This window comes from Clupea harengus, chromosome 17 (genome assembly GCF_900700415.2).
Source record: "Clupea harengus chromosome 17, Ch_v2.0.2, whole genome shotgun sequence".
Classification (NCBI taxonomy): Eukaryota; Metazoa; Chordata; class Actinopteri; order Clupeiformes; family Clupeidae; genus Clupea; species Clupea harengus.
The window spans coordinates 27062425-27088172 of NC_045168.1; the positions used below are offsets into that span (position 1 = coordinate 27062425).

General features: G+C 44.5%; 3 protein-coding genes across 3 annotated transcripts; 1 reads left to right on the forward strand and 2 right to left on the reverse strand.

The window, feature by feature from the left end:
* The first annotated feature begins 1246 nt into the window (after nt 1-1246).
* On the forward strand, nt 1247-16273 carry adipoqa (adiponectin, C1Q and collagen domain containing, a). The gene is made up of 4 exons (XM_042710237.1): nt 1247-1348; nt 13416-13505; nt 14642-14771; nt 14960-16273. Exons 1-4 carry the CDS (start codon nt 1247-1249, stop codon nt 15538-15540), a joined length of 903 nt encoding a protein of 300 aa, XP_042566171.1. The 3' UTR covers nt 15541-16273.
* Nucleotides 16274-16796: 523 nt separating this feature from the next.
* On the reverse strand, nt 16797-20496 carry and1 (actinodin1). Its single transcript, XM_012821259.2, has 4 exons — nt 20436-20496; nt 18855-18899; nt 18512-18645; nt 16797-18383 (listed from the first exon to the last, which is right to left on the reverse strand). Exons 1-4 carry the CDS (start codon nt 20494-20496, stop codon nt 16800-16802), a joined length of 1824 nt encoding a protein of 607 aa, XP_012676713.2. The 3' UTR covers nt 16797-16799.
* Nucleotides 20497-23091: 2595 nt separating this feature from the next.
* Nucleotides 23092-25505, reverse strand: cops9 (COP9 signalosome subunit 9). The gene is made up of 3 exons (XM_012821303.2): nt 25368-25505; nt 24798-24870; nt 23092-23282 (listed from the first exon to the last, which is right to left on the reverse strand). The coding sequence occupies exons 1-3, from the start codon at nt 25428-25430 to the stop codon at nt 23245-23247; spliced, it is 174 nt and encodes a 57-aa protein (XP_012676757.1). The 5' UTR covers nt 25431-25505; the 3' UTR covers nt 23092-23244.
* Between the last annotated feature and the right edge of the window lie 243 nt (nt 25506-25748).

The following is a 25748-nucleotide window of genomic DNA, read 5'->3' on the forward strand; positions in this document are numbered from 1 at the left end:
GTTATGTTAGCAGAGAGTGGGTTGCCAGGTTGCGGTGACAGATGGGTTGAAGTTGTATGTAGTGTGTGGATTGTGTTTGTAGATTGTGTTTCATAGACAATCTGGCGAGTTGGTGTGTGTGTGTGTGTGTGTGTGTGTGCGTGTGTGTGTGTGTGTGTGTGTGTGTGTGTGTGTGTGTGTGTGTGTGTGTGTGTTGTACGCTGAGGCACGACATGAGAGAAGCAGGAGAGAGAGAATCACTCCACACCGGAGCGAGGAGGCAGCCACGTTCATTAGTTCTCTGTCTCAGAAGAGATTGGGTGACCTGACCACCTCTGATTTGCTCTTCCTCCTGCCCTTTGCCACACGGCCATCCTGCTTTCATCGATCTTTTCTTCTCATTTGCTTTCCAGGAAGTCAGAAGGGCGTCCACATCTTTGTTCGACGTGTGATTGACACTCTTCATTAGTGTGGTCCCCGTCTTATCTCTTTACTGCCATCAGTGGTTGCAATCTTGCAGCACATAGAGAGAATGTATCTTTGTTTAGGGAGGACAGTGTGACAGGGGCCTGTGGCAATGAAGGAGTGTGGAGACGTGATTTTGCACACGGTAATATGGATTGGATTGATTTTAGATGGTGGTGTGATGTTAACTTAAGTCTAGAGGGATCAAACAAACAAAACAAAATTCAAACAAATACAATTCTGATGTATGTGAACAATAACGCAGAGGAGGAAGTGGTATGTCTAGAAACCCACTACTACTTGATTTAGATGTATTATTGCTTTTAATGTGATTTGCCTATAATTTCACCCATTAATGGTACATTTTCCAGAATATTTTCCACTCATGTCTGTTCAGAAACCAGATAATTTATAAGCTAAACAAAAGTAACCAATTCAAGGACAACAATGTTACACTGGTACAATGGTACACTGGTACAATGCTAACAATTTTAGGAATACATGTTATAAAGATATAAATGTGCAAAGTGTAAAAATAAGACTAAACAGACATCCACACCTGATATTTGATTTCACAGTGTAATTCTGTGACACAACAAATGAAGGAATGGAATGCCAAAGCTCCAGTCATTGAGCGCTGAATTTCCGTGGGCCCTGAAGTTCACGGACTTCCTCCTGATCGATCCGAGGACATATGAGGAGCAGAGGTTCATTCTTTCCATTTCCGCAGCTCCATCCTTTTTGTCTTCTGTCTTTTATTACAGTTTGGTCATTGACACTTGCCCTAGCAGCCCCATCTGCCATGTCTCCACACCGCCATCTCAGGGCGGTCCCCGTGGGAGAGGCCGAGGCAGCCGCCGCAGCTGCTGATGAGCCTGCTATGCCCGCTGGGCCTCCTGAAGGTGTAAATAAGAGGCTGTATTATTATTAGCGCTTTTCATGGTTTCTCATGGTAATCCATTCTCCAGGGCAGGGAACACCAGGGGCATGTTTTTTTTTTTAAAAAGTCATTCTTTCACAGGCACTGTGGCGTACCTGAGTTGGTCAAGTGTGTATCCTATCGCATTCGCTTTCCACGCATCAGCACATCAGCTCATCAGGGCAAATAGGAAATCGAATTCCGTTTGGCATGAGACACATGCCTGGCTCCGCCAATAACCTCCACAAACATAACACTTAAATTGCATTTCCGTGCGATAAGCTTTTTCCAGAAACTTTTATACCTGTGAATTTGTGTGTAGATCAGTGTGTCGATGTGAATAGCACCCACGCACACTAGGCTCACAGAGTTGTCTCGGAGGGCTTCATGGTCCATGGGCTAGGCAAAGAGACGCCTGACAGAGTCGTTTTTCGTCATCACACCTCCGCCCATCCATCTGGTATCCTCTGGTATCCTCTGGCATCCCCGCTCCAGAGGTCTGAGGGGATAAAACAGGGTTGAAGGGGGACCCAGTCATCCATTCAAAGCACTTTCCTGCCCCTCACTCTCCGCTTAATCTCTGTCTGCTCTCTCCACCATTATCTATTCTTATTATTATTCTCTCGCTCTTTCTCTCTCTCTCTCAAACACACCTTTCACTCTCTCTTTCTCTTTTCCCTCAGACATTTTGAAAAGTATTTCCAGGGTTTTTGACGGTGGGCCAGAGGCACTCTGGCATGACGGTCCGAGCCCCAGAACCCAGCTGTCAGTGTGGGTGATCAGCAGTGGCACCCCTGATGAATGGCACCCAGATTAGAGGTGGACCCTCCGTCCTCGGCTGCCGCGCTGTGGAGATGGATGCTTCCCTCCGGCCGGTGAAGACCTCCGCTCACACACACTGATAGAGACCCCACACGTCCCCAAACGTCCCCAGCCCACAGTGCTCTAATCGAGTTCTCATGAGGAATCAGGAATCGGTCCCCACACTGATAGAAAACCCCACACAGACACCAAACTCCACACACATCAGTTCCCAAACTGACAGATCTATTTGGACAGAGAGCAATGGCGCTCAGTCACAACATTGATGGAATCCCAACAAAGATCTTATCACCTTACAGAAATAGATTCCACGGTCTCCATAGACCAGTAACATTACAGTATCCTGACTCCGTCACCTCACATTCCGTATGAATGAACACTGACTGAATGTGTGCTTATCTACACACACAGATATGCGGCTAATTTAATAAGCGTATCTCTGGATTTCATGTGTAAATATGGAGATATGCTTAAAGCCCTGACACAGAGACATTTTTAATGAAAAACATATTGTTTCACAGTTCTGTTATACTTCTTGCATGATATCAATCATCTGTCATGCTGTCAGAGTTAAAGCCTGCCTCCGCAGAGCATATAGACACCCCAGGAAAAGAGCTCCGCTAGTCTCTCTTCACTCCATTTTGCTTCGTTTTGTGCATCGGACTCCTGCTGGGATTTCATCCGAAGTTCATTTTCTCCCGGCATCTCCACCATCACCGCTCTGGGAGCAGGCAGGCGAGGGGGTTCAGTTGGCGAAAGATTTATTAAAAGTTCACTTTTCATCTGATCCGAGGTTGATTTCTGCAGAGTGCCGGTTCTACGTGGTAAACTGTGTCAGAGGTATACAAGTCAGCACAGGGGGCGCGCGGGGGGGGGGCGCAGGCACACCAGAAGAACAGAACACTCCCCTAGACACTCACATAAAGGAAGATAATTAAACTCTGTCTCATCTCCCAGGGCTGAGGGGGGGGGATGATGCCCTGGAGCCCCGAGGTAGCCCAGCTCTCTGGCAGCAGCGAGGCAATACCCTGCTCTCTGGCAGCGGCAGGGCTGTTTTTCAGAGTGCAGGCAACACTGTTCTCTAGTGTAATACTGTGCCTCGGAGAAAGTCAGCAGCTTAGTTTACTTCGTTGGGGGCGCAAGGGCAGGAGCCAAGAAGGTGTTCACCGTCCGTGAGCCGGTGGACTGATGAGCAGGAGTGAACTCAGGCCGTGGCGTGCACTTACTTTGTCTTGTCCGGAAAGGGAAGGCGGACGGGGAATTAATATCCGGAGATGGTGTTCACACTCACTTCACCCTTCCCATTTCCTCTGGTTATCTCTGTTTCGTGCACACACACACGCACACACGCACACACGCACACGCACACACACACACACACACACGCATACACACACACGCACACACACACACACACACACACACACACACACGCACACACACGCACACACACACACGCACACACACACACATACACAGACACACGCACACACACACACACACACACACACACACACGCACACACACACACACGCACACACACACACACACACACATTCAACCTCCAAGACTATCAATAGCTTCCTCCAACAGCTTGATTGGAAATCAGTTTTAAATATTTTTGAAAACACAAAACATTCTCTTCAGACACCACATTCAAGCGCTTGTCATTTACACGGTGCTGTTTTGCTTGAGATGAAAACTAGATGTACAGTCCCTAATAATCCCATTAAAACCATCACCAGGAGACAAAAATAACTGTGATGTGACAGTTGAAGAGATCAAATAATAGAAGCCTAATTAGGTGTCTCACGCAAACATGAATAATAAGGCAAAGAGAATGAAGCCTCCATCTGCACTGTGTGTGACAGGGAAGAGGGATTATTTGTGTTTTAATCTGCATTAACAAACAAGATGAGGCAAAAGATGACGCATTTCGTGTTCTCAAGATAAGTAATTAAATGCTGAAAATAAAACTTGAATGTGCTTGATTGGCGTGGCTATCATCCCAGGTTGAGATTTTATGAGGAAATGAGGACTTTAAGCCCCCTTTCTTCCCATATCACGGCAAGCGCTTTCAGGCTGTCTTGCAGTCTCCCCAGATGAAAAGAACATTCAGTCTGAGTGCAGGTGCAGATTGGTGTTTCACAACCAACAACCATAAAGATCTTCACTCTTTAATGTTAGTGTGTTTGACTTCAATACAATTCAATTAGGTAGCTAGCATCTCCCATTTCATCTTTTGTGACAATGGTGTCATGTCAGTATAAGAGGCGGTGTGTAATCAGTACCCAATGGTGTCAGTTGATAATGACAGTTGACTCTTAGCCTAGCTCTGCTCTCAACTAGCGCGTAATCTAATCAACACATTTAATTACCAAACGGGGGTAAAATTTGGATGACTGAATTGGTTCACCTGCTTGAAATAGCAAGGAATAAGTGAGAAGAACCAGTGCACGAGTCCACAGTCAGACCTCCCTTTATGATGTTCTCTACATAACAATAAAGTGCTGCGTCTGCACTATATACTTCTGCAGCGAGTGACTGGGTAAAGCCCTGAAAACTAAACAGTGTCAAATGTAACATTATATCCATCCCTATAGCCCTTAGCCAGTTTGGATTGTTTGGAAGATCAATGATTATGACTGCATTGAAACTGTAATTCTGTCTGTATTTCTGTTGAATATAAATTTGTCGCAGCCGGTGCATCTGAAGCATGTTACCAGAGGCATAATCAGGTCACTTCTTTCTTCCATAGTGGGATGCTAGTCCTGCCCTATCTTTGAAAAACTCTGTAAAGGACAAAAGGTCCCTATGTGTCCATAAATATCTGTTATCTCCACAGCACAGGTGAGTACAGTCACATTTAGATTTCACATTATGAATGATTCATTATAACAAATCGCTGGTGATTGTTATCTAACAAGTGTATTTATAACCACCTTGGAAGCTAATTACAAATTAATATTAATAAATGATACATGTGGTGAAAAATCTCCTTCCCCTCGACTGTACAAGATAAATGATCGCGCATGAGAGAGGCTAACAAGATAAACACCAAAATAGTTCAAGGCTGACAGGGAAATAAGAGCCATCCATCAAGCCAAGGCTGCCTGAACGACCTGTTGCCATGCCGTCAGAGGACTGTTCGGTCCGGGGCTGTCCGCTGCTGAATCCCAGACTGTGGGACTGTCAGATGCTAATTCGCCTCCGCGTTATCAATAAGTCAGTCAGTTTAAGCGCCCCACAGGCAAAGGAATACTAAGCTTATGTAAAACTGTCTTTGGAAGGCTATGTCGGGACCGAGGCATTAAGTGACGAGTGCCCTTGTATTTTTATTCCCCATGCTGATCAAATTTGACGGTGGCGACGCATACATAGTTATTGTATTTGCACTATTTAATGGAGCTGAGGGCTATCTGCCCTCCTGGATTGGATCATTATGAAGCGCTCCATTGAAAGATTGAAATGACGCTCAGTCTTACGCGTCCCAAGGTCATGGAATTGATTTTCATGATGCCCGTCCGCTTATAACTCTAAGCATGCGACACCACATGGTCTCAATGAATGAACACCTGCCCAGACATAAAAAAAAAAAACATCTGTTGTAAAACGGTTGAATGTACCTTTCCACCCCTCAGCATTGCTGCATTATTTACTGGGATTACTGGGCTCAGGTGGGCAGTGTTTTGACTCAGGGCTGCGGTCTGCCCTTGGGGGTGATGGCTGGGTCATTGTTGTGTCTGTTGGCATTACACACTGAGGATTTACTCCCAGCCCTGATAAAAGCACATAGGGAGCCATCAGATAAATCTCCCCCCCTCCCCCCCAGCTCCTCTATGAGCTGTGTATACAATCTGCTTCAGCCTGGAAGATCCTGATGAAAAATAAACCGTAAGAGAAAACTACAGGGTGTTTTTTCTTGTAAAGGTTCTGGCAAAGAGAAGAGGGATGAAGAAGAGAGGGAGAAAAAGAAGCAGACAAAGAAGCAGATAAAGTAGCTGATGGTTTCTGCACTATTCATCATCTGGAATTCTCATAAATAAACACCTGCTTTTGGCAAAGGTATGAGAGCAGCGAACAGATTACTTGCAGGGACACACACACACACACACACACACACACACACACACACACGCTCTGAAAAAAGCCCTCGTGGTGCCCTGACCCATGCATCATATTCACACACACACAAACGTATCTGCCCTCTGCTGTGTATCTGCTGTCTGCGGTGATTCATGGGAGGGGTTGGGGTGGTGAGAGACGCCATCACACTGTCTGCTCACCTGAGGGGTCTGTCCTGCCCTGCCCTGCCCCTGCCCCTGCCCCTGTAGCCTGTATGCAATTTAAAACCCAACAGTCAAGATTTATCAATGCCACACTTTAGGCCTCTCACCAGCACTAGTGGAAGAAGCATTCAGATCCTTTACTTAAGTAAAAGGACCAATGCAGCAATGTAAAAATGAAATGAAAAAAATCCTGCTTACTGTAAGTAAAAGGACGTAAGTATTAGCAGCAAAATGTAGTTAAAGTATTAAAGTAAAAGTACTGGCCTGGTGCCTCTGACTGATATATTATTATTATTATTATTATCATTAGATTATTAATACTGAAGCATCAGTGTATAAGCAGTATGTTCCTGTTGCTGGAGGTGAGGCTAGTTTGAACTACTTTATAAACAGTTTTATATACAGGTCCCCAGGTAAATCTGGGGGTCGTGAGATGATTAATGGGAGAAGAAAGAAGAAAAAACATGGGATCATTTGATATTGAACATTTATTGTAATAAACCATGTGAGAAATTTAGAGGTGAAAAACACTGTTAGGTGGAGCTTTGGTGGAACTTATAGACATCTGAAATGTGACCGTCCGACTACACACTGCTTTTTTTAAGACATCAGAAGCCAAAATGGCTGGAAACCACCGGTGTATAAAGTAGCATAAAATGGAAATACTCAAGTAAAGTACAATTGCCTCACAATTGTACAGTACTTGATTAAATATACTTAGTTAATTTCCACCACTGCTCACCAGTTGTTATGAGTAATGGATCACTCCATAATCAAGCCAGATATATACCATGAGCTTTGAAGGGTGTCCCTGGGGCGAGTGGGGACAAATCAATATGATGACTGTACCATCGACTGATATCTCATGCCCCACGCAGAAATGACAAAACTCAACCAACATATGCAGCTGAAAGCACAATAAGAACCCAAACTCAAGGTGAGAGATGTTTGAGAGAATGCAACCGAGCTGTCAGCCTTGAATGGCTTTTTTTTATCTCCCAGGAGACGGGTAGAAGGAAGCTCTTCACTCTTGCCTTTGTCGCGCAAAGTGTGAAAGCGAAAGTTCACTTCCCTCCCGTGTGTCAAAACGGAAGCTGCACTGAGCTGTGTGAGGCTATGGCTTGGCTATGACTACATGCCAAGTGATAGCTCATCAAAAAAAAAATCTCCCTACATTCCCATATGCTAAGCCTTCTAAATGAGCAGGGGGCACTGGTGGGTATTTACAAAGACTTCCATTAAGCCCGTTCTTAGACGGAGAGGACAGGACCATGACAGATATTGACTGTGCCTGATCAAACCATCTTTCCATAGGCACACACTGAAACTTCTGTAATCCTTATTATGCCTTCTCTCCTGCCTCTAGCCGTTCTAATTATCTCCACAGAGCGAGGACAGTGGGGTCCCTGTCGGTGTTTACTTAAGGAGCCTCCGTCTTCAGTTTAACTTTCAGCTCTCAGCCTTGCCCTTTAGAGTGGGGAGCTGCGGGGAGAGTTTGGCAGCTTGGCGAAGAACTTTTTCGTGATGCATTTTTCCAGCTCACGCATGTCACAGCTCCTTCTCAGCTGAAGGATTCCGCTGTGCCTTTCAAGGTGCAACAAACAAACAAATAAACCAACAACAACAACAACCAAACTGAAAATAGGGTTAAGCGCCTTGTTCATTTTTGGGGAGGATTCGAACCATTTGCAATGGCATTAAAAACCTGGCTCGTGTTTTCGGAGGAAATGATTGAATTTCTGAAATCCCATGATTAACTGCATATGAAATTGAGTTTATGTTTCTTCCTTTAGCCTGGGTAATCCCAGACCAGAGGCGGTGCCCTTCCCCGTGAGCAGCTGGAGGAGGATGGGGAGGATGGAAGGGAGGAGACACCCTCAGCTGGGGCTGATTATGAGGCTGTGTGGGTGGGAGATAAGGGTGCAGTGCTCCTCAGTTAGCACCTGAATTGGCTGTGCTGCTGTGGCTCTTAACCTTTTCATTTGTTTTATCGCAATTCTCTTCACTCAAGGGAAGGGATCATCATTTTGAACTATTAATAGTCCCTAATTTTCCATGTAAATGCATTTTTATTCATGGAAAAAAAATGGGAAACATCAGTGAGACCTAGAGAAATGTATTAGTCTATTTCACATTTGAAAGGATCATTTAAGCATTGCACTGTGTTTAAGTCAGTTAAATCAGTTACTTTAGCAATTATTATACTCTACACACTCTCTCCCTCTCTCTCTTTCTATCTCTTTCTTTCTATATCTTTATCTCTATCTCTCTATCTCTATCTCTCTCTCTATCTCTATATATCTCCCTCTCCTTTGCTTTCATTGGTTTGAATGGTCCTTTGAATGAATGTTTGGTAGATTTACATTGATCAGTTCTTCAAAGCCCTTGTTCCTCCCTGAGTTGGTGCATTCATTCCACTGCTCATTACTTCTGAATGTTCCCTGAGCTTCCATCTATTGTTCAGAATCCTGACACAGCACTTCGCCGGACTTCATACCAGAGTGAATTCACCTTATAAATGAAGTGATCGTCTGTCAGTGGCCTAAGCAAATTGAATCAGTTGAGTCTCTGTATCTCAAGCTAGTTTTAAAATTGTATTTTACATCGAAAAAAGTAATATCAGCACTCCCATAAAGTGACTGATAATGTGGTTTTTTTTTTAAACTGTAGTCCTCAAAATTAGTTGTCTGCGGGAAAGCCAATAGTTAAAAAATGAAATATTGAATTTTGAACGTTGAATGTTGAAATGAAGAAAGAATATTGACTGCCACTGCATGCAATGTTTTACACAGGCTGTTAAACCCACATACTAAGACACAAAGGAAAAATGACAAAATTACAACCTTGCCTCATTTTCAGAGGATGAACGGCCTTGCTCTGAGAATCCTCATTTATTTTTAGAACACAGCATTATGATTGTAAGTAATGATCGATCATTTTATGCACACAATAAATACTGAAGTTGCTCTAGGGAATATTGTTTACCATGTATGCAGCAGCACAAACCGTCCATAGCATATCTCCACAAAGTAAACATTAAATACTAATGTAATAATACTAATCAGAACATTGACACTATTAATATTAGAATATTGTTAATGTATGGTTTTTTTGTTATTCAATGTTTAAATGTTCAAAAGTATTTGTTATTCAAAAGGATACAGTTAACGAGAGATTGCCCATTTTAGGTGCCAGTATTGCAGGATTGAATTGTCCACAGGATGGTGCTATTGTATTATAACAAGTTAGATGTATTGGATTGTAACAGTTTATGATGATGTGAAAGGCTATAAGCAACTAGTGTATTTCCAGCAATATAGACGGAGTTTCAAAGTTGCACATAGAACACTTCACAGCTTCACATTGACCAAAGTCCTCTGCTTCCATAGCAGTATCATGACCAGTTGCTAATACTGCCTGGGACACACACTAGCTTAACTGCAGGGGCAAAGGCTGCATCCTGAGACACGTCTGCTGTGCAAGCCTAAAGAGCAAGTTGCAGTTAAAGTGCAAAGTTTTAGACTCTTTTCTTTAAATTAATTTCTTGATTGTTACTTTTACTCAGTCAGCATCTCATATTTACCCCGCGATTGTCTAAAAGAAAACTGACGTTATTTCCACAAGAAATGGTGAGGCTTTGTTACGTTCAACAAAAACAGGCTGGTGACGCAAGGATGCCTGGTGAAGGCTGTGGTGCTGGAAATCACCGAGAATGGCAGAGGAGAGGTTTGAATGGGTGGGGTGGGCACTGGGGAGTTTTCTCACACATCCAGAATGAAGCACGGCTGCTGCGGTATACACACAATGTGTCTGGGGCTGCAGAAGGTCCTGTTCCAGACACACACACACAGAGAGAGAGAATAGAAGATATATCATACCCATTTGTCTTATTTATTGCTGTTTACATGTCTTTTCTGCTCCATTATGTCATTCCACATGTTTAATAGCAGCCTTGGTTTTTTCCCCAGTATATTTTGATGTTATTTTATAACATAATTATACATGTTATGTTATGTTTTTTTTATATATTTATGCTTATTTAAAATTATCTGATTATTTAAACTCCCTATTTGTAATGCATTGATCAAGCATCAAGGTCATTTGTGCCGTTTAACAGCTGGTTTGAAGAGATAAACTATAGCACAGTCCACTGCTAAGAAATGTGCTGATTGCTGATTGCTGTCGCCTGCCTCTGCCAGGCGAACTTTGATGTATACATCTGTAAGCCTGTAAATTAACTGGGCCTTCTGCTTGCCAGTCTACAGCCTCAGAGATAGGCAAACATCTCTGTTACTGTGGGCTTGAGAACGCCCATCCCCCGTCCTCGCTAAACTTTGTGGTGCCAGGGCCATCTGCCGTGTCATACAGACACAATATATCAGAAGAAATAAGAAATAATATGATCACTTTCGAGTACTCAACCAATACTATATGTGATAGTCATCACTGATCTAGCTGAGGGACACTTCTACTTCCTGCTCTCCCCAGGGTTCTGCTGTGTGGCGTCTATTCACTGAATGGTCATTGATGTTTCAGCCCAGCAGAGTTTTCTTTCACATTGCCTATTTTGAATGCTGGCTCTCTTAATTCTGTATATTTCATGTTTATACCTTCATATACCTGTTTCATGTAATCATGTATGTATGTACATATACCTTCATATACCCGTTTCATGTAATCATGTATGTATGTACATATACCTTCATATACCCGTTTCATGTAATCATGTATGTATGTATGTTCATATACCTGTTTCATGTAATCATGTATGTATGTATGTTCATATACCCGTTTCATGTAATCATGTATGTATGTACATATACCTTCATATACCCGTTTCATGTAATCATGTATGTATGTATGTTCATATACCTTCACATACCTGTTTCATGTAATCATGTATGTATGTATGTACATATACCTTCATAGACCTGTTTCATGTAATCATGTATGTATGTATGTTCATATACCTGTTTCATGTAATCATGTATGTATGTATGTTCATAGACCTGTTTCATGTAATCATGTATGTACAGTATGTACATATACCGCATGTGTGCTGCTGTGTCTTCTCCTCGGACACATATGAATGATGAATACATCTGCTTTCTCCTGATTCTCTCTTCTCCTTTCTCTCCTCCCATCCACCTTTCCTATCTCTATCTCTCCTATCTCTCTATCCGCCCAGCCCCGAGCAGATGGGTCCCCCCTTTGAGCTGGGGTTCTGCTCAAGGTTTCTTCCTGTTTAAAGGGACTTTTTCCTTTCCCCAGTCCCCTTAGTGTGTGTGTGTGTGTGTGTGTGTGTGTGTGTGTATGTGTGTGTCTGTGTGTGTGTGTGTGTGTGTGTGTGTGTGTGTGTGTGTGTGCGTGTGTGTGTCTGTGTGTGTGTGTGTGTGTGTGTGTGTGTGTGTGTGTGTGTGTGTGTGTGCGTGTGTGTGTGTGTGTATGTGTGTGTGTGTGTGTGTGTGTGTGTGTGTGTGCGTGCGTGCGTGCGTGCGTGCGTCTGTGCGTCTGTGCGTGTGTGCGTGCGTGCGTGCGTCTGTGCGTCTGTGCGTGTGTGCGTGTGTGCGTGTGTGTGTCTGTGTGTGTGTGTGTGTCTGTGGGCTTGCTCTAGGGGGTTCAGGCTGTGGGTTCTGTAAAGTATCTTGAGACAATTTCAATTGTTATTTGCCGCTATATAAATAAGAAGACCCAACTCTTCAGAGAGCACCTCCCTTCCTAACTGGCACCTTGACTAGCGCTTAACTTGCACTTCAGCAGTTACATTCCTGCACTTCTTTTTCCTTTTTTCTAGGTCGTTTTTCTAATTCTTATGTAAAGTAGTATTTATTGTTACACCATGTTTTTTTTATTGCTCTTAGCTTGACTGTTCTCTCCATTGTACGTCGCTTTGGACAAAAGCGTCTGCTAAATGACTAAATGTAAATGTAAATGTAAATAAGATTGAATTGAACAGATTTTTAAGCCCAGCCTGTCTAATGTGATTTGGGAGCGCATCCTAGTTCTGGACACCAGAGATGTTTTCGGTTATATTCCCTCTATCTGTGCCGTTTGTTCACAAGGGGCTCTTCATTTGTAAAGATCAAAGGCACACTAGCCCAATGCAAATCCTAATTAAAAGTTGGTGCCCAGCAATGTTGGACAAGAGCCCTTCCTTCCCTCAGCACCAGCTGTATTTTGCCAGGGATATATTTAGAAGCGACAATCTGTGGCAGGAGCGATTGACAAGCTTTCACAAGGGTAAAAGGACTCTACTCACTCCAGATCACTGTCTCTGTCACAGACTTCAACCCCAGGAGTGAGGAGAGAGACTGGAGGTAGGAGCTTTTCCCTGCTCTTTTTTGTATAGGTCACTGTCATCATTTCATTTGAGATTCACAGCAGCATCTGTTCTAATTCTGTTAATATCTGAGCGAGTGAGTCAGACCACCTGTGCCATCAAAGTGGTTAGTGGAGTGTTCAGTGTTCTTGGAGTACGGCTGGAAGGGAAGTGTGCATCCGTCCTGCACTAACATGCTCCTGTGGAGAACAAACACAACCCTGTGCAGAGGATGCTCGGCTCCGCAGGGAGATCTGTGACCACATCACATCAGCTGAGTTTAAAGACTCTGAATCTGTCAAAGAAAAGAGAAGCAAACTGCTAATCTGGCAAAGCAACCAACCAAAACCAATCAAACAAAAAAGTAGCCAGCCACATTAAACATTTCGTCCAACGAGGAAATCACTTATTTCGTCTCCATTTTTTTTACTAAAACTAAACTATATATCTTGTTAAGTAAGAAGAATTCCAGGGTCTGCTGTGGCATAGTTAATCTTTCTTTCAAAAGTCAGAAATAATGACTGTCCTTAAACTGTAATGCTATGCCAGAAAAAAAATATTATATAGATAAATCATAGTATGTTGTGTCGAATGTGTCTCTTTGTCAGATGTTTGCTGCTAGAGTAAGAGTCAACCCAAACCTCTGATAAACCTCCTTGAGCCACATATTGGAAACGGCTACAGACCTCTGATGCAGCACTGCAACATGAAGGTGACAGGGGAGATATTGCTTTCATTTCCCGGTGAGACCTCATAAAGAACTGAACATTTGCAATCCTCTAACTCTTTTGAGATTATCTAAGAGCTCCTCATTCTTTTCACCATAATGGGTAGCAATGTTTGTTCTTGAGCAAGTTGGTTTGCACGCAGGGGTACAGAGATAGAGATAACAGGATAACAGGAGCTACTAAGCAATTGCTACTCTTTCGTCAAGCTAATAGGAAAATAAGAGTTTTTTTGATAAACAACTAATTCCCAGAAATACTAGATTTTGCTGTCTCTAGCATTGTATTTAGAAAATAACTGGAGATACTTTGAACAACTGTAACCACTAAATAAAATACATTTTCAATTTTCAGTGTTGGAACATGAATCATCTGACCTTTCCCATTGTGGTCTTCTTGTGTGTATTGAAGCACCTCTGTGGATTACACTATATACACCAGGCGTATAGTATTACGCTTCACTGGTTTAGGAGCTCACTCCTCAGTGGATTACACTATATACACCAGGCGTATATTATTACGCTTCACTGGTTTAGGAGCTCAGTCCTCAGTGGATTACACTATATACACCAGGCGTATATTATTACGCTTCACTGGTTTAGGAGCTCAGTCCTCCGTGGATTACACTATATACACCAGGCGTATAGTATTACGCTTCACTGGTTGAGGAGCTCAGTCCTCTGTGGATTACACTATATACACCAGGCATATAGTATTACGCTTCACTGGTTTAGGAGCTCACTCCTCAGTGGATTACACTATATACACCAGGCGTATATTATTACGCTTCACTGGTTTAGGAGCTCACTCCTCAGTGGATTACACTATATACACCAGGCGTATATTATTACGCTTCACTGGTTTAGGAGCTCACTCCTCAGTGGATTACACTATATACACCAGGCGTATAGTATTACGCTTCACTGGTTTAGGAGCTCAGTCCTCTGTGGATTACACTATATACACCAGGCGTATATTATTACGCTTCACTGGTTTAGGAGCTCACTCCTTTGTCAGTCCCTCTGATGTCTCATCCCTCTCTGTTTCCAGAGGATGGCTTGTGGTTTGAGGATGGCGCATGGAACACCACAGTGTCTCTCCCTGCTCTGTCTGCTCGTGGCAGCTCATCTATCCTTCTCCCAGGAGGAGGGTGGCGCTGTGCCTGATGCCAGGGAGGCCTGTGCCAGGTGGATGGCCGGTGTGCCAGGCACTCCTGGTCCAGATGGAGTACCTGGCAGAGGCGGGGAAGATGGGTGGCAGGGAGAGAGAGGGGACACTGGAAGTCCAGGTATGAAAAGCTATACTGTCGCTTGCATCTCATTGGCTGATGTTCAGCTATAGGACAGCTATGTGTTGGTTGTGTTACAAATACTAGACCTGCACACAGAGAAGTCCAACTGATCACTTAGAAACGTACACAGTGGCCTTGTCTGTTGCACAGGTGTGCCGGGGGAGAGAGGGGAGCCAAGTGAACCAGGGGAGCAGGGGCTGGCAGGTCTCCGGGGCTTCCCAGGCCTACCAGGGCTGCAGGGTGACACGGGGGCGAGCTCCTTCGCCTACCGTTCAGCCTTCAGTGTGGGCCTGACTCAGCCGTCCACCTCCATCAACACCCCGCTCCACTTCGATAAGACATTCTACAATGAGCAGCATCATTACGACGACCTCTCCGGAAAGTTCCGCTGCAGGATCCCAGGGATATACTACTTTGCCTATCACCTGACCGTCCAGGGCAACGAGGCTCGCATAGCACTCTATCAGAATAGCCGGCTACTGAGCCTCACTAAGGACCAGTTCCAGCATGGCGACCTCGACCAGGCCTCAGGCGGGACTGTCTTGAGGCTGCAGTCTGAGGATGAGGTGTGGTTAGAGCTCTACGGCTATGGGGAGGCTAAGAGGGGCGCAGGGGTGTACAGCGACATTTATACTGACTCCACATTCTCTGGTTTCCTCCTGCATCCCACAATTGAAACTAACCAACCCCCTTTACTCAGCATAGGGCATGAAAGCCAGTTGTTTGAATGACAGTTTGCTGGCCTCTTGTGGCAAAACATTTTTTTTTTCCTTGTTCAAACTGTTGCATTATTAATTGTTGGTTCGAGCTCGCGCCAGTGTTTGTTGGCCTGAGGATGTGACTCTCTGTTCCGTTTCCCAACTGAGATCTGTAGTTGACCGACTGGAAGTGTGTGTCCCTTGAGCCAACTGGCCTTCTCTCAGTGACAGCTGGGGAGAGGCTTAATACTGCCACCACATGAGATACTTTAATTTCATTAGCCAAGGTCATGCAGAAAGCTGTTTGTCATACCCAGATGCCATTGGCACCTATATGGTCAATCAGTGGTTATACAAGCCAGTGTTTTAGTATTCTAAATGATTAACTTTATTGTTTTTTTTTTTATATATTCATCCACAGTTTATAAACCACAAACTTTATTCTGCTCTTGGCTCTGCTGTTCTGCTTATAATCATAATTCTCATCATGTTGTTCATCAGACTGTTTCACTAATACCAGAATGCCTTTGTAAATTGTGCTTTTGTCGAGGCAATTAAAGTGTTTATGTAAGCGGTCTGATAAACAATATAGTATTAGAGAGTATTATTTAATATTGTTGTATGAGACCACCATTTCATTAGTTTTCTTATTAAACTTTTCATTTGATGTATAAGGAACTCACTGACTCAAGTGATGGGAAAGTTTTTTCAAAGCTGTTTTATTTTGACATAACATTCAAATAAAAAAAGTCACTGTAAAAACAAACAAGCATTTCAGATCTAAATGGTTACGGCTTAGGCGAAGCTGTGACAATCATTTCAATAATTGTCATTAAATACAAAAAATGGACAAAAGCCAAAAATAAACAAACTACTGCTGAGGTCAAAGACGCACCATCTATCTTCACGTTCACTATCCACACTCTAAAACTCATATAGAGGATCATATTTGAGTCACTTAACTGAATGTGACAGAGCCCAGGCTACAAGTTTTCCATCAGGAGGGCTCATGACAATCACCATCTTCCCTTGCATGCTATAAGAGCAAAGGTGCACACATTCATGAACATAAACCAAAGAAACATCACATCATATCCCATACTAGTGCTGTCGTGACTCCTTTGGCTGTTGTGGCAGTGGGCCACAAGGTTACTGACTATCCCCTCACTCAGATTGTGATTGTTCTACAGTAGGAGAGTGTGTGTTTGTGTGTGCATTTCATACATTAATCTACAGTCCACATGATTGTTTTCAACAATAATCTTTATTTTCTAACCGATGTTCTCTGATGTTCACTTTTTGTAGTCTCCTGTGTAGGCACGTCGCTCATCCTGGCCGTAGTGGTCACCGTAGCCTCTAAGCATATCCTGGAAGTTGGGGGTTCCGCGATCCTGGGGGCCGAATCCGGCGTAGGGGTCCTCCTGGCCACTCTGGTAGGGGTCCTGGTTGTAGCCGGGGCCCTCGGGCTGCTGCTCGGGGTAGAGCTCCTCCTGGTGCTGGGAGGCCTCTTCATGGTGGTCGCGCTGCTCCTGGTGCTCCTCAGCCGGGTAGGCCTGATGGGCCTCCTCCTGGGGTACATTGGGCTCGGCGGCCTCTGGCTCGTAGCGGCGCAGCTTGCAGTTGGAGTCAAACTCGGGGTCGCAGTCAGGGTCGGGCTCGATCACGCCGTTCCTGGTGCCATCGGGGCTGACGTGGGGCTCGTAGGCCTCGGCCTGGTACGGGACCTGGCGGTGGGCGCCGGAGCGTGGCTCGGTCTGGGCAGGCCTCAGTGGGAAGCACTCCTCGTCGTAGCCGATGAAGCAGTTATAGCCCTCCTTGGTCTTGCCGCGAGGTCCCAGGGGGTGGCGCTCCTCCTGCGGCTCAGGCTGGTGGTGGGCGGGCGGCTGGAACTGGCGACTGGGCAGCTGGAAGCGGGGAGCTGGGAGCCTGTAGGGATGGGTGGGAGGACGCCTCGGCATGGCGGCGGCGGCAGCGGCGGCCGCGTCCCGGAACATGGCGTAGGGGTCCTGGCGTGGCTCTGAGGGGGCAAATCGTGGGGCGGCGCGTTGGGCGGTTTGAGGGGCGGCGCGCATGGCGGCTGAGGCGGGCTCGTCTTTCACGTCCTCTGACTCAGTGGCCAGCTTGTAGGCGGTCAGTGGGTTACACTTGTCATCGAACAGCGGGTTGCAGGGCGTCTTCAGCGCGGAAGCCGGGGCAGCCTGGGCGGCTGGAGCCTCGCCTCCCTTGGCAGCATGGAGGGCAGCGACGTAGGCGCAGTACGGGTCGGTGTGTGGGTTGCAGTAAGGGTATGGCAGGTTCACGCCAGACTGGCCCTTCTGCATCAGGTGTGCGAGGCATTGGGGGTCGCTCTTGGGGTCACAGCCCAGGTGGGCGTAGGACGGCTGAGGGGCCGATGCGGGCTTGTAGCCGCGAGCAGCACGCAGGTGATACTGCAGGCACTCCACGTCTTTAGCGTCGCAGATGCGCAGCAGCTCGGACTTCTGCTCGGCGGACAGGAAGGACTCCAGCACCGGGGTGTAGTAGTAGTAGCCGGTGCGAGGGTCTTGATAGGGGGCTGAGCGGATGTAGGCTGGGGCCTTGACTGGAGCCGGAGCGGGAGCGGGAGCCTTGGCAGCGACTGGAGCCAGGTAGGGGGAGTAGAGGCCATACAGGCAGTAGGGGTCCCTGTAGGGATCGCAGGTCTTCTGTGGCGCAGGTTTGGGAGCCTCAGGCTTGGGCCTCATGTAAGAGGACACACACTTGGTGGGGTCTTCAGACTCAGCGCAGGACTTGTAGATGTCTCCCATGTGCTGCAGGTAAGCCTTGTTGGAGCGGCGGCCCTCGGCACGGTTCTTGTTCTGCAGGTAGGACAGGTAGACACGGTCCAGTTCCTGAACCTAATCACACGGAGACAGCGAGTAGAAAACACAGTTATGAACCATCGTCACATCATGTTATCTGGTGCAGTCTGGTGCAGTTCAAGAAACAATATTTTGATCAAACAAAATCAAATCGGAGGACTCACAGCGTCCGTGTTGCCTTGCTCAGTGAAGTACTTGTACCAGTTCCAGAAGTCAGAGTGCTCCTTGTACCAGCTGATGTTCCTCCTGTTGCGAACCAGTCTCCTGGCTGAGGCTGCAGCCTCTGTCTTCATAGGCTCTGAAGTACACAAGCAACTGGCTGTCGGTAATGGTCATGACAAATGTTTTCAAATCCCCACCACTTGTGTGCTGTGCCCGTAAAATACAGTGCTGTGGGACTGTTGCTTGGTTTCTGTCATGGATAATTTGTGGATACCGAGAGCTCCCAGGCCAGAGGATTATAATTTGAAGTGGTGTGAAAAGTGGGCATCGGCATACAGTACTTACCATCTGCTTTCGACCGCGGAGCCACTGGGCCAGCCACCAACAACTCTGAAAGACAGAGAGGGAGGGGAAAGGGGAGGGAGTGGGAGGTAAACTGAAGGGGGCTGTGTGAACCAGATGTTCCATGTGTCAAAGGCAGGGCCAAAAATGCTTACCTTTGCTAATAGCCCCATGCGGGCTTGGAGAGCTGTTTTTTTATGTGTTCTGGCAGTGGATGGAGCTGTGTGTGTGTGTGTGTGTGCGTGTGTGTGTGTGTGTGTGTGTGTGTGTGTGTGTGCGTGTGTGTGTGTGTGTGTGTGTGTGCGTGTGTGCGTGTGTGTGTGTGTGTGTGTGTGTGTGCGTGTGTGCGTGTGTGTGTGTGTGTGTGTGTGTGTGTGTGTGTGTGTGTGTGTGTGTGTGTGTGCGTGTGTGCGTGTGTGCGCGTGTGTGAGTGTGTGCGTGTGTGTCTGTGTGTCTGTGCTTGTGTATGTCTGTGCTTGTGTATGTAACATGCGTGTGTGTACTATGTTTGTACACGCATGTATTCACAGCGTGTGTGTGTGTGTGTGTGTGTGTGTGTGTGTGTGCATGCATGATGTGCGAGTGCATGTGTGTGTCTACGTGTACATGTATGCACGCATGGGTTGTAGAGGGGAAGGTGGGGGGCGCCTACATACAGGTGGTATTGTGTGAGATTAATCTTCAAACGCTACACATCAGCACTTTGAAGCTGGCCAGCAGGGGGCCCCACTGGAGGGAAAAAAGCTATAAAATGTACAAAGGCCAGGATCCAGCGGGCCCCGCAGGCACAATCCAATTACCAGCGCAATGTACAGGAGCGAGAGGGGCCAACCTGCTCAGCGTGTCGCCACTTCTCCCTGCACACATCTCACAACACTGAGAAACCCCTATGTGACTTTATACCATGTCTAGGGTACTGTGATGCAGAGCTTTTGCATTGAATTGAGCTGGGACTGTGTTTTTAAAATCACTGGCTGTTACAACTGAGCACCTTATGGGCCCGTCACTGATGAGAGGTGAGAGGGGGCGCTTGAAAAATGTTGCTGCCTCAGTGTATCCGCTGTATTATTTTTAACAGGCCTGTTAAACGGCCCTGGCACATCTGGAAAGAGTAGCGCTAGGGAAACAAGCCCCGGTGCTGACACCAGTAACGTTTTACAGGCGAAAGAGCGGGGCATACGCTCAAAGCGGCGATGCTTCTTCATCACCGTGCACTTGTGACGGGTGTCAGTAAGCATTTTCAATCATCTACATCAGCTCTTCAGCCAAATGATTCAACTTGGACACAGGAGTACAGAGGGACATTAGTTCACTTAAACCTGAAGTAATGAGCTTCTGTTCCACCTCTTGATATTACCAAAATGATATACAGGTGTGGATATTTCATTATTCAGTATCTATAGGGGATTTTACTACTGATGAGGGTTCTTTTTTTTTACCACGGGTATCATTTTTGTTGGTCACATGTATAAAAATCTCTAGTTACCAAAAATCCAATAATATTCTCAGTCATTACTGGCTACCTCTTTGTGCCAAGTAGGATCCTAACCATTTCAGGATGCAGGTGATAGTCGTGACTCTTACCTGGAAGCAACACTGTTGCTATGAGAGCTCCCACAAACACCAAGGAGAATTTACAAGTCATTCTTAGTCTTCTAGTCCCTCACACCTAGAGAGAGAAATAAAATAAAAAAAATCACTTTAAATGGGACAGCCATTGTGTAGAAGTGTTACTTTAAGTTTCATCTCATTTGGCTTTAACGCCAGAAACCTCTCAAAGCGACATCTCTTTAGTCGAAATGCTTTAGGTTTGTCATTATTTTACAAAGTTGCTCGTTCTCTTTCTGGATCAGAATTGGCCGTGGCCATCTGTTTGCACAGGTACTAAGTACTTCTTCAATAATGAAACAACTAATAGAGAAAGACACTGAACTGATAAATGGAAAAGTCACAGACCCAGTTAAGTAACCATTTAACTCTATCCAATCCAAAAGGCAGGAAAAAGTAAACTCAACATTGGCATCAAAATCAAATTAGAATGAGTAAATAGAGGAAAAGTCTCTAAGTTCAGGATGACAGTCGAAGTCAAAGTAGCTTTATTGTCAATTTCCTGCATGTCAGACATACAAGGAATCGATAAAAACGTTTCCCACTCTCCCACGGTGAAACATATAAAGTGCACAGGCACAACAACAGATAAGACAAGACATTTAGATACATATAGATATACATATAGATATAAAAAACATACAGATACACGTACAGCAGCAGCAGCATAAGTTTTTCTTTAAAGTTTAGTAATGGCAGCAAAAGACATCCTGTAAGATGTGGGACAGTCTGTGGGCAGATGTGGGCCCTTACCTGGCTGAGGAGGCAGATCCTGAGGAGAAGCGTGAGGGGGCCTTGGGCCTGGTACTTCAGCCCAGAGGATGGCTGGATGGGTACGTGTGTGGGGGGATCCAAACGCCTGGCTTGCACCTCTCTGTCACTACTCGCCCCTCTGAACAGACTGTGCCACCACTGAGGCGCTGGGCTCGTTTTTAAACAGCACCTTGATAATTAAAAACAAAAAGGTGCGTCCCATCGGGCCGTGGGCATGCTGCTGAGCGCCCTGTGATTGGCTTCCGCAAACCTGGTCAGCTGACCAATAGGATTGTGTAATTACAGAGAGAGGGGATGAGAGTGGGAGGAGAGAGGAAAGCAGGGCATCTGGGAACTCCCTTTTGTGTGTGTGTGTGTGTGTGGGGGGGGGCACTGGAAAATGACTTTGGGGGAATAATGTGGTGGTCTGCATCATTGTTCTACTGGGTCTTGAGTGTGTGGAGTGGAAATGTGCTTCCTTGGCGTTTCTCCTCCGCAGGCTCGTTGTGAGGAGGTGTTTACCGCACTCCATCTGGGAAATCTCCATTTCACACGCCAATGGAAATAGCACATTGCTCATCAGCAATAATCTGCCATAAAGCCACCATGATGAAAGAATCATAAATTATTTATTTCAGTATCTGTGTGATGGTAACTTTAATTCTGGCAGTCAACAAGTATCTTCTTTTTCAATTTGTCCCATCATAAATGCTAAATCCTCTCTGCTTAATTAGCTATATTTAATTTTCTCTGAAAGCAGCATGAAATCGATCAAGCACTCTACAAAGTGCTGTCTCTATTTCCATCCGTCTGATTCACTGATTCAGGGTGGCTGGATTTTGAAAGGATGGACCTAGACAAAGAAGCACTTGGATATTTCCCACAAGGAATTTCATACTCTATAGTGTCTCACCTTCTGCTGTCCAGGCATGTTCACACTCACAATGGGTTTGGTACGAGATTGTGGTAGATATGATTCTGTTTCACAAGTTTCTGAAGGGGAATGTATGAGGACTTTTGCCACAAATGGAAAAACTAAACATTTTAATAATTTAAGGATTTCAACACCACACTAAGTACTGCAGCAGTCCATTACAATCTCTCTCTTTGGTATTATAGTATAGATGTGGAGGCTTGCACACTTGGTGACCAAGATCAGTTTTTGGAAAAAGTGTATGATGTTGATTTTGAGGTGATCAGTCAAGCAGGATGATGGTCTGTGTTGTGCTGCTACTGTTGTTGGGAGAGAGTACATAACACAGCTAATCAAAAAATGGTTGCATGAATCTTTAACGAGTTTCCAATTTTAAAAAGAACCTGCACAGATGCCTGAGAACTGGTATTGCAACAGTGTTCTCCAAACATTCAGTGAAACAACACCCCTGCTTTTAACACGACCTACAATTAGTCTAGTGACCACAAACTGACACAAATATATATATATATATGTTTACAGGTGAAATGTCAAGTACAGAACACTTTTCATATTCTGCAATGTTAAGTACAGAACACTTATTGTATTGCTTTAGTGATTATCATGCATATTTGACCCGAGGTAGTTCATGCCTAACATGCCTAACTCGACCTGCTTAAAACAGACGCCACCAGCAAAATATTTAAACACCTATGAAAAATATATATCCTGACAACCGCTCAACTACAAGACATCTGTAACATCTGTGTTTTCATGTTAACACTGGATCGCACGTATAATTATGCACACTCACAGGTGTTCAGGAATGTGCAAAAGACTACAATCTGGGCTGGAAAACAGATTTCAACATGAAAAAAAAACGATTAACGTAATGCTCAGTTTTGAGTTGAAATGGTTGAGATTTTAAAGAATTTAACAACATCTGGACACACATGAAACTTCTTCTTTTTTTTTTTTTTTAACACAAACGTTTATTGGAACAAAGCTTTACCAAACGGAAATAATAAATACATCATCGTGTTTGCAGACAGTGGAAAAATATAGGCTGCTGGCTTTAAAATGTTGAGCATTGAAGTGATTCCAATCAGGGCCCCCCGATCACTGGATGTCATCATCATCAAAGAGATCTTCAAAATCTGCAACAAGTTTAAACAGAAGTTAGTATTTCTGTTCATCTCAGAATACTCAAATGATTACTTTTCAATACATCATTTCAAATGACTGGAGTCAACAAGGCCATGTTTCACTCTGACAGGTTAACATGAAGTAAAGATGTTGGCTGCGTCAGACAGACAGTTTGTCTGTGTCTGACAGACAGTTCGGCTGTGGCAACACTCAACAAGAGAAATAACCTCTGGTTTTGTTTCACAAGGAAATTTGAAAGGCAGTGTTCGGTAGCAATCTGTCACAATCCTTTTGATTTACAAACAACACGACATCCTAAACAGCCTCCAACTGTACAGCAAGAACCCGCTCCATTATACATCTCCATTTATTAATTTGGAAGATGCTGTTACTAGTGAGGAACAAAACAAGACAATAGCTGATCAAGGAGAAAACATTAAAAGCTAAGCACCATACATTTCCTGTCCAAGATAATTAAGAGACTTTTCGGAAGCACGGAGGAGAAGCCAAACAGTAGTGAAAGAGCTTAGAAAAGACTTCATATATGGCCCTGCACTGCACCTCATAACACGTCTCGAGGCAAAGCCCCTGCTCTATCGACAACGTGTCAAATATCTTCAAAGGAAATGTGAACTTTTGCACAAAAAAACATCTGGAATGGATGTTAAGTTTGGCAGCAAAAAACGAGGCCTAGTAAACTGAAGACACCCCTGATGTTGAAGAGAAACCCATGGCCTCATTGCTCACAAACTCTGAGAGCACAAGTATCACCGACTCAACAGAAAAACTACACTAATAGAAAACATTTCGTCCGTTTGTTATGTTTCCATGTTTCTTCTCTAAATACCTACTGTTTAGAGAGTTAAACTCATCTCAAAGTGACACGTGTTCAGCCTCTTAATCCACTAAAAAAGGATGAACTGTCTACAAAGCAGGAGGCCATGCTGCGCTGGAGCCAACAGAAGCCCATAAAAAACCTTTACTGAGGCAGTATTTCACCTCCCATTTACGGTTTCAAAGGCCACATTTTTTCAAGGCTGTCCTGTGCCGTGCCAAAACGGGTTTTCTTAAGACCATAGATGTGAAGGGGGGAAAACAAATAAACTAAATTGAAGACCCTACCTGCTACCAGCACTTTGGAACCTAATTATCTGTTACCAAAACACAAACAGCAACGTGGAATACCTATAGCAACAATAGAGTTCTTAGGCATACATTCTGACCGGCCTTTGTTGCACTGCTTTTCCACTGAAATGCTTTCAGACACATTAGCCAACAACACTTGCTATTTGAGCAATTTACTGAAAAGCACACATCAGTGTGAAGTTGTAATCTGATCAAATATTGACAGGTAAAAGTGTCCCATTTGGATTGTGATACCTCCTTGAACCTAAGATAAACAATAGTCAATGAAACTACCAGAGTCGTAGGTATTCAGGTCACGTTTCTGGTTTTGCATGCGAATAAATCACATAAGTGTTCAGGATAGTCAGTAAAAAGCACACACACGTCTGTGTTTTCCTTACCATTGAAGAAGTCTGAATGTACAGCTTTCTCATTTGCAGCCAAGTCCATCAGTAGACCACTGCTTCCCCCTGCCTGAAAATCACAACATTACAAGCACTGTGCGTTTTCTACAGGCATGTCAAAATTAACCTAGTTAATAATGATGTTACTCTATTGTCTGCTAAGGTTAAGTATTACGTTAGTCTTAAAAAAAACGATGGCTGGACCCGTAAATATACTAACGTCACCTACCTAGATAAGTCACAAGATTATGATATCAGGTACCTGATAGGCAATTTAGCGAACATTCGTTAGCTATAGCCATGGCAGTTAAGTTAAAGTTACCGAAGACATATGCTGACAAATAGCAAAGCATAAATATACGTTGTCCTGCTGTAGTCCGTTAGGTCTTATGAGTTTACTAAACAGATATTCAATCTGAATAAGCTACGTCTTGATATTTTACCGTGAACCACTGGGCAGCCGGCTAAGAAGCTAACGTTAGCTGTGTTATGCTAGCTAACGTCGATGCCTCCGTCTGCTTTACAGATTTATCAACATAACTAAAACAGTATGATTCAATAAAACACCTCGTCCAAATCCACATACGGTCCTGCACCCTCGGGAAACATTTCATCGACGGCTGGCTTCATGTTGATGGGCTGTTGAGCTACAAAACTCTGCAATTTGTTGCTACACTTAAAATGGTCCGACTTGAACACTGGACAATGCAATTTTTTTTCCAGCTATATAGTCCAACCATGGTGTTCCTACAATTTTCACTAGTCGCGGCTATAAAACCTGATATGTCTAACTTTTTGTCGTTTTTTGGTGTTTATAAAATAACAAAAAACTATGCAACTAAGTCTTTTTATGACAATCTTATCCATTGGTTATATGTATATCAACATAAATAATGTAGACCTACATTCATTTCAGCATTACTTTATTAGTATACATTATGCAGTACA

What these genes read in the sequence shown, in the direction of transcription:
- adipoqa (XM_042710237.1), top strand. Translation starts at nt 1,247, where the DNA reads ATGTCTCCACACCGCCATCTCAGGGCGGTCCCCGTGGGAGAGGCCGAG. An exon ending in TGCAGCACTGCAACATGAAG is followed by an intron (nt 13,506 to 14,641) that starts GTGACAGGGGAG and finishes TGCTCGTGGCAG; the next exon opens with CTCATCTATCCTTCTCCCAG. An exon ending in GGCAGAGGCGGGGAAGATGG is followed by an intron (nt 14,772 to 14,959) that starts GTGGCAGGGAGA and finishes TCTGTTGCACAG; the next exon opens with GTGTGCCGGGGGAGAGAGGG.
- and1 (XM_012821259.2), bottom strand. Translation starts at nt 20,496, where the DNA reads ATGACTTGTAAATTCTCCTTGGTGTTTGTGGGAGCTCTCATAGCAACA. An exon ending in AGCAACAGTGTTGCTTCCAG is followed by an intron (nt 18,900 to 20,435) that starts GTAAGAGTCACG and finishes TCTGTCTTTCAG; the next exon opens with AGTTGTTGGTGGCTGGCCCA. An exon ending in TCCGCGGTCGAAAGCAGATG is followed by an intron (nt 18,646 to 18,854) that starts GTAAGTACTGTA and finishes TGTGTACTTCAG; the next exon opens with AGCCTATGAAGACAGAGGCT.
- cops9 (XM_012821303.2), bottom strand. Translation starts at nt 25,430, where the DNA reads ATGAAGCCAGCCGTCGATGAAATGTTTCCCGAGGGTGCAGGACCGTAT. An exon ending in CGTATGTGGATTTGGACGAG is followed by an intron (nt 24,871 to 25,367) that starts GTGTTTTATTGA and finishes TGTGATTTTCAG; the next exon opens with GCAGGGGGAAGCAGTGGTCT. An exon ending in ACATTCAGACTTCTTCAATG is followed by an intron (nt 23,283 to 24,797) that starts GTAAGGAAAACA and finishes AACTTGTTGCAG; the next exon opens with ATTTTGAAGATCTCTTTGAT.